Source organism: Gigantopelta aegis, chromosome 14 (assembly GCF_016097555.1).
Source record: "Gigantopelta aegis isolate Gae_Host chromosome 14, Gae_host_genome, whole genome shotgun sequence".
Taxonomy (NCBI): Eukaryota; Metazoa; Mollusca; class Gastropoda; order Neomphalida; family Peltospiridae; genus Gigantopelta; species Gigantopelta aegis.
Window position 1 is genome coordinate 26,700,505 of NC_054712.1, and position 8,974 is coordinate 26,709,478.

Genomic DNA, 8,974 nt, shown 5'->3' on the forward strand with positions numbered 1-8,974 from the left:
TAATAGATCCGCCTGTTCTTTATCCAATACTGTCTTGCCTTCTTTATTTACCGTTTCTTCCAGGGGAGTGTCTATTATTTGTTCTTCTCTTGATGTATAATGATCTGCATAAAAGTTTTTAGTTGCCAACATTATATCTTTAGAATTAGTTATTATAGAACCATCTTGTCTTTCCAAAAGTGACATCGATTTACTTACAAAATTTTGATTTTCAAAATTATACAAGTATTTTGACACCTTTTCTCCTTCATTAATCCATCTGGACCAAGAACGAATAAAAACACCTTTCATTCTTTTCTCTCCAATATTCTCAAGTTGTTTCCTTTTTATTTCTAATAATTCAAAGTCAGGTATGTAACTTTGTTCAAGTGTTTTAATATCATTAATCAGCTCTTTTGCTAGTTTATTAGCTTCTTTTTTTTATATGAAGAATATGAGATGGTTTTCCCTCTTATTTCCATTAAGAGAATTTCAAGAAATAATGGTTCATGAATTGTAAATTGTACAATGTCATCGGGAATCTGATGTAAATATTCTAGATTATACACAGGTATTGCATATTGTAACTTAACGTTATCAATAACTTCCTTTATTAAATCAATGTATTTTCCGTCACACAATAAAGAATTGTTAAATTTCCAGTATGTATTATTTTTTTCTGTTCGATCTGTGAAAGACAGTTTAAGAATTACTGAAGAATGGTCAGTTCTATAGCCCATTTCAATTTTATTATTTGTTATGTACGTGTATAGTGACTCCAAGACTAAAAAAAAATCTAAACGGGCTTGTTTCAAAGGATTTCTTCTCTTCCAAGTATATTGTTTACTATCTGGATTAAAGTCCCTCCACACATCCACGAGATCCAGCTCCCCAATCATTTCTAAGACTCTTTCCCTAGCAACCGGGTTATTGACATTGTTGTAATTATGAACATCTAAATCCGGATTCAACACTAGATTAAAGTCTCCCCCTACAATACAAAATTCATTTCCCATTTTGTTAATATTCTCTACTAAAGTTTGATAGAAAGCAGGAGAGTCAGAGTTAGGACCATAAATATTAGCTACTGTAATTTGCATTTTACAAATTGTAATGTCTATTGTTAATAAATTGCCATTTTCTCCTTTATGAAACTGGTGTATTTTGTATTCAAAGTTATTGACCCCTCTAGACTGACCATTATTTGAATTAAAAACACACCCAAAGCCCCATTCTGCCCATAAAAATGGTTCACTTTTTTCAACAAAGTGAGTATCTTGGAGTGAAAAAAGACATTATCCCTTAGTTTTTAAATAATTAAAGACATCTCTTCTTTTTATACAATTCCCCAAGTCTCGACAGTTCACTGTACACCAAGAAAAAGAATCAGTGAAGGTTTGAACTAAAATAAGAGCTAGAATTGTTACCAATTGTATGTCCCAACACAAATTTCCTTTAAGGATGCACATCACATACATTCATTAAACATACACTTACACTTACACACATGAACACAAAGGTCAAACAGTAGTACACATATATGAACCTTTCAGCCATGATTCCTTAGATCACATTGATTAATTAATCATCGGCTACTGAATATCAAACATTTGGTAATTGTGACATGTAGTCATCAGAGAAAACCTGCTACATTTTCCCCCACAGACAGGAAAGGACATACCACGGTCTTTAACCAGATGTGGTGCAGTGGTTGGAATGAAAGAAAGAAACAAATCGGTTTTTTAACGATGCACGTAACACATTTTATTTATGGTTATATGGCGTCAGACATATGGTTAAGGACCACACAGATATTGAGAGAGGAAACCTGCTGTTGCAACTTCATGGGTTACTTTTTTCATTACCAGCAAGGGATCTTTTATATACATCATCCCACAGACAGGGTAGTACATACCACGACCTTTGATATACCAGTTGTGGTGCACTGGCTGGAATGAGAAATAGTCCAATGAGCGCACTAATGGGGATCGATCCAAGACCATCTACACATCGAGCGAGTGCTTTACCACTGGGCTACGTCCCACCACTGGTGGAACGAGAAAAAACTCATCAGTTGAATTGATCCACAGAGGCGTTTCGATCCTGCAATACAAGCACCTTAAGTGAGCACTCACCAGAATGAGCTAAATCCCGCCCCTTAGATGTCAGAAAACAAATTATATTTTGGTTTAGGTACGTTTTCACCAAAACATTTGAAAAACAAACTATAAACCAGAAAACATTTTGTTTTTAGAATTTTTCTTAGTAACATTTCTAGTCATATGAAAAATTGATTTGCAACTACTGTCTAATGTTTTAAAATTGCATAGCGATCACTGAAACTTGTGTAACCAATAGCGATGTGATACTGAACAAAATGTGGAAAGAGTGGAAATCTGTTACCCTGCATTAAATTGATACAGAGGGAACGTAGCTCACTCTAAGCTAAAAAGTAACCCTAACCATAAAATTAACCCTAACCCTACTAACCAAAATATGGGGGTAACGGACAGATATTTTACCGATACCTTTCGATAGGTATCTGGTACATTTTGACTAAAAAGTTGGTATAGTTTGACTAAAAAGTGAGTATATTTTGACCATTTTGGGTACATTTTCATCTGAGATGACTTCATTTAAAGGTGCAGACCCTAGTTTCAACCCATGAAAATGCACACTAAGTTTAGATAATCTACAAACCTGTAAAACATTTGTTTAAATTTACAACACAGTGAAATAAGAGTTTGTGACTTCGTCATGGTGAAATAACCTTTAAAAAATAGATTTGAACTAGACTCCATAACCATTACTTTTTGTGATATTAAAAACACCAGGATGACCAGAAACACTTCAGATGTGGGAAATGGATAATCAAAACAATAAAATTTATATAATGTATTATTTTAATTATTAAAACCAGCTCTAGGGTAGGTTGGTGATCCGACCCCTTATGGACGCACCACACTCCAAAACATTGACCCTGTTGTTTGCCATAATGTTGACATGCACATTCTAACCAGTAGTGGTCCACTCTAGCCAATCGGTGCCTGTTTCTTTTATATATTCTCATTTTATTGGCAATTGTCGATTAATTCCAACTACTACCAAGATTATACCAGGGTAATTCCGACCCCCTCAGAGTGTTTTAAAAAAATATATGTACCAGGTAAAACTAGTAGCGTATAATATTCCTGGCTGTATTTTTTCACTATTAACAAACATTAATATGCAATGAAATGGACAGCGAATGTGTATTACAGTGTGAAAATATATTTAAGTCAAAACATATCACATATTACTATTATAATCTACATCGCTATTGAAATAGCTGAACATCATTAAACATAGAAAAATAATTAAACTTAGTTTTTTTTAACAGTCAACATGCATTAACAATATATAACGATCACGTATGGACAGTGTGTGTTTTTAACGTCTGTTTACAATGGTCAGAGACTGACCAGAGGAAGCCAAGTTAGAAAGATTTTGAACAATAGCAACCTTGTCGTCACGACATTTAAAACCAAAGGAACACCTCTGTCTGAAGTCCATTCATCTATTTATAAATTCAGCTGGTACTGAAGCTTTTAAGTAAAATATACCCCCTGAAGAAGTGCATTTGTCCATGAATTTTTCCTCTGTTGCTGCCCTTTTTTCTACTTGAACCTGTTCACTGGTAAGAATTCTGTGTCCTGTTAACGAACGCTTTGATTTAGCAGATCTGACAGTGAAAATATATGTTCTAACTCCAAGTTCCAAGTAACGTGATCTAAAGTGGAGCCTCCCACTGACAGATTTTCTAACAAAGACCCAACAGTGGTACGCAAGTAGCAGGCAGTTGTGGAGACTGCATTGTCCAAATTCTTTCGATCATATTGCATAGTTTTATTTGGTACCATATCCTATTAAATTAAATAAACCAAAACCTGAAATCTTTAATTTTGTTGTTGTTATTGTTATTGTGTTTAATATGGAGGGGGGATTTAGCTCAGTCAATTATGTGCTTACCTGAGGTGATCGCGTCATAGGATCGAGTCACCTCTGTGGACCTGTTCAACTGATTGAGTTTTGATCTGTTTTATTCCAACCAGTGCATCACGACTGGTATATCAAAGGCTGTGGTATGTGCTGTCCTGTCTGTTTGAACGTGCATATAAAAGAACCCTTACAGCCAATGGAAAAATGTAGTGGGTTTCCTCTGCTGTTAAGCTTAGCAAATGTTTTACAGCCATTAGCCGGTGATTAATTAATCAATGTACTCTAGTGGTGTCATTAAACAAAACAAACTTTTTGTTTAATGTACTTAGGATCATTTTGTTTGTTTTGTTTTATGTTTTTGTTTACAAATGTATGTATTTTATAGACATTGTATAAGCCTCTTCTTGTGTTTATTTAGTCGAAATTTCAGTGTTCGAGATTAAAAAATTTGGGCAGTATCCCAGTTGGATACTAACATTTCCAAATCTGGTATCCCACCTGAGAATTTAGTATCCCACTTAAATGAAATTCATAAATAACATCATAACAAAGTTGGACGACAATGTTCTTGTTCCCAGTCTATTGCTACGTCGCAATCAAAATTGCGGTATTTGTGATATTCGCAATCAAACGGAATCGGCAAAAAGATTTGCTTCATCTATTTTTGAGTAATAATGACATAAATTAATATTTAGCAGCAATCTATAAGTGTTTCTGACATTACTAATGATAAACCTACCTGTATCAATTTGTTACAGATGTGGAATCAATACCTCAAATATAATTTGAAGTGAGAAAACATCCAACAAAAACAATAGCGACTTAGCGGTTCCCAGTCCATTGCTACGCCACTATTGCTCCAGTGTAGCATTATAGACTGGGTACAAGTTTGGGGGGGGGGGGGGGGGGGGGGGGGGGGGGGGGGGGGGGGGGGTACAAGTTTGGGGGGGGGGATTGTTATGGCATAGCATTAGACTGGGTATGAGCTCGAAAATACTTTTACTTAACTTACCAGTAAATGACGACTTACATTATTTTAGTTAAAACTAAAAATGCAGGATTAAAAAACAAAAAACAACATTATATGGCATCCCAGTGGGATACTGGGTTCTTGAAGTCTGGTATCCAAAATTAAATTCTGGTATCCCTGGGATATCGGGATACTCTTAATCTCAAACACTGAATTTTAATATGGTGAATATATTATTAACTATAACTGACTTCCAGTTTTTTGCAAAGATAACTGATATGGGGTCGCATTTAAGTCTGCTAAAAAAAAAAATAGCAGGATAAATCCAACCCCTTTTCAAATTTAAATGTAACTTGTTATCAATGCATTTTTTTTTTTTAAATAATCACATATTTACATTATGTTAAGTGATTTTATTGCATAAATAATTTCATAATAAAGTTTATTGTTGGATTGTATACCTCCAAAATACCTTCTAAAATTTGCATGAATGCTAGCAGACGGCCGAAAGAAAAGATTGGGTAAGTACGCATGAATAGTAAAGACTAATGATTGTTTGTATCATTGCTTTTCATTGGAAGGTTGAAGGTACCTTTGTTATGAAAGGAACACATTTAATTAACGAAAATCTGAAGGGGTCGGGTTTACACATAGGGTCGTAATATCACCAACATACCCTAAATAGTGAAAAATATACCTCAGTGTTTAAAAAGTAGGGTCCGTCACTTTAAGTAAGGGACGGTCCATAAATGTCAATGGTTTTATAATCCTAACAATGTTAGGATTGGGTTTGACCCCCTCCCCCCCACTCCCCTAATTCTAACATAAAAACATTGATATAATGTGTACGAAACATTGACCTTCGATGGACCGATGTTTTACCTGAAAAGCAATCCAAACATGGCTTTTACCCCCTCCCTCCCTTCCGAACATTGTTCGGATTGTGAAGCACATCGATATTTATGGACCGTCCCTAAAAATAAATAGTTTAAACCACTTACAGTTCCTCATTATTTTTCAGATCTTTGCACAAAAATGCTGTTCCAAAATTTCCACTTCCAAGCTTTTTGACAACTTCATATCTGTTAGCAAGAACTCTTGCAGAATTTGTCTCCCCGTCTTTTGAGGGCCTGCTGGGAGCCATCACACTTTCAATGCTTCATCAAATTATATTTTACCAAAATACACAATCCTACATGTGGTAACAGCTAATTTAGTTATAATCTGTGTGTTTACTTTTTGTTTATTGTTATTATTGTTTGTTGTTGTTTTGGGTTTGGGGTTTTTTCACTTCTAACAACTCAAATGATGAAACCCTCCAAATAAAACACGGAAATGAACAATCATACAATGTTCAACAATGACAATGTCAATGTGACACACAGTGACACAATAAAACAGTGTAAAAACACCTCACAAGTTTAAGAACACTAGACCGCATCATGTGTTGCCAATTGAATGACTGTGTTCTTTGAGATGTATCAAAATAGTAAACATGTTATTGCAAACTTTTGTTTTTAATGACTATCAAATTTTCGGACGCTTTTGTGATCAGTCGGCCATTTTGGCGTCCTTTGTTACCATATACTTATTGTCGTAGTATATCTGTAGCATAAAATATTACAATTTGTAATGATTTTTATAAAATAAACACATTAAAAAATAGTGTGATAAATTTTAATTGTTTAGTGAACATATCTTAGTCTTATCTAAATAAAATCAATAACGACACCTAGATACGTTCAGCTAGCTGTTACTCGTTAAACGTTTGCAAACTATTTTAACTGGTTCCAGAAGTGGTCATTCCGTTTACTGTGTAGCGTACAAAACCAGTCTAGCGAGCGTTAGTTACAAACGGCTGGCTGAACTTGCATCTGACGACATAGCGCATGCGTAATTTATACACAGTAAGTGTCGTCTGCTAAGGTCTCACTACACAGATGTCATCTGCCATGGTCTCACTACACAGATGTCATCTGCCATTGAAACCCATGTTAAATTGCCCAACTTCAAACGAAGATTGCCAATAGAACGGGTTCTCGTTGGCACTAACAACATACACCATTGCGAACATACATTATATAAGCATTTATTTTCACTCCAAAATTGTGAACATTTCCGTCTCAGTTTTTTGCTATATGACCGCATCTGGCTGTAGTAGGGGCAGGTAGGGTATGTTGAGCCATGGTACATGATGAGCCACCAACACTGCTGTCTTATACAGTGCTACCATCATAATATGGGGATCTGTACAGGAAGGAATCAGTCTACCCTGTTTGTGAAAGAAGTGAATGGTGATCTCAGGCATGGTTGAGGTAAGTTATGCTTGAAAAGTCACTTTTCCACTATTTTTGTTAACTTTTTAGACTCGTAGTTTTGTACACCATTCATACATTTATTGCAGAACAATTTAGATATAATTGTGTGAGATTACAGTTGATACATTGATAATTATTGACATGCATTTACATCCCTTGATGTGCCCCAGATTTTCCACAATTTGCATATTTTTAAAAATGTCACCATAGGGTATGCAAGCCTTGAAATAAGCGGCCGGTCACGGTCATTGTTCGGTACAAATTTGTAATTTGTCAGTAACAATGTCGATTGCGCTGGTCACCATGTCCGAAGCTCGCGTTGTAGTAAAAGCCGGCTGTTTTGGAGTCGAATACACTTAATGCACCGATTAAAAAAAAAAATTGATTACGAATGAAAAAATACAAATGTGTACCAGTGGGATTCGAACCACTTCGCGGGGCACTTTGACAGTCCAACACGAAGTTCATCTACAGTCCGCGTACCTGTTTAGTAGGATTTTTTATAGTCTCAATTTTGCATTGTGAAAAGTGATGTCACGCATATTAGTAATTGACCTTTCGTACTTAGCGTATACTTCCTGTGGCGTTTTCGTTTAAAGTTTGCAATTCAAATTGCCTCGTGGTTAACAATTAAAGGATGTTGAACAAAATAACTTCAGTCTTTGCTGTAAAAGAACAGACAGGTACCTGTTCCCAGTATCCGCGGCGGGCAGCCGCCGATTAAATCGTCCCCAAAAATTCCCAAACAAATATTCCCCAGAGTAGTATCTTAAAATCTAGCACTGAACTAAAATGGTAAAAGGAGTATTTCGTTAAAACAAATGCCTCTTTGTGGCTACAGTTGGAAGAAAACACCAAAGGCGAGGTTACACTTATGACGTGCTCGCTCTGCAAAACATTTAAAAAAGAAATGCAGTATAATCACAATTTTTCGGACGCATGGATCAAAGGGTCCACAAATCAGCATGTGTCAAATGCTAAAGATCACTCGGGAACCAAAAATATAGACTATTACCACAAACAAGACACTGATGACATTGAAAAAAAATGGACGAGTCTGAGTCAGATCATCATGAATTTGAAAGTTCAACACAAAGTGATAGTGACAACAGTGTCATGGGTTTCTTAAGCCCTATCCTAACCGGCCGCGAGCGATTATTTTAGAAATCATTGACTTCCATTGCCGCATCCTAACTGTACGCGTACGACGTAACAGATTTATATGTTGCGTCGCACGCGTGCGGTTAGGATACGGCAATTGAAATCCATGATTTCTAAAATAATCGCTCATGTAGTTCGCGGCTGGTTAAGATACAGCTTTACCAGACATATATTAATGCATCATAGACTAGTAAGTATGTAACAATAATAAATGTCATCATTTGGTGACTATTGCCTTAATTGCTGCATTGGTTATTTAGTAATTAAATATATCAATTATTAAACAACACAAAACATAATTTATTTCATTTTTATTTACAATGTTTTGTGACAGGTACAGTTTCTTTCATGTCAGGCACAAATTGATTGGTGCAGGACATTGTGTCAGGTAGACTAAAATGTTTTATTTCAAGGCTTGGGTATGTTGTGCCAAACCCAAGGGACAGTTGTGCCAGGTGGCTCAACTGTCTCTAAGTTCAAATGTTCTGCAGATAATGTAATCTTAAACAAAATTCTCATCATTTTTCAGGAGCCACCATGCCTACTAAACGTATACGGAAGACAGACA

General features: G+C 35.6%; 1 protein-coding gene across 1 annotated transcript in view; it reads right to left on the reverse strand.

Annotated features, from left to right (window-relative positions):
- The window catches only part of LOC121388429 (serine/threonine-protein kinase Nek11-like), a 42,135-nt gene extending 35,669 nt beyond the window's left edge, over nt 1-6,466 (reverse strand). The window contains exon 1 of the mRNA XM_041519744.1: nt 5,929-6,466. Within this exon, the coding sequence (XP_041375678.1) occupies nt 5,929-6,071 (143 nt within the window). The 5' untranslated portion in view covers nt 6,072-6,466. The remainder of the gene's footprint in view (nt 1-5,928) is intronic.
- Nucleotides 6,467-8,974: the final 2,508 nt, after the last annotated feature.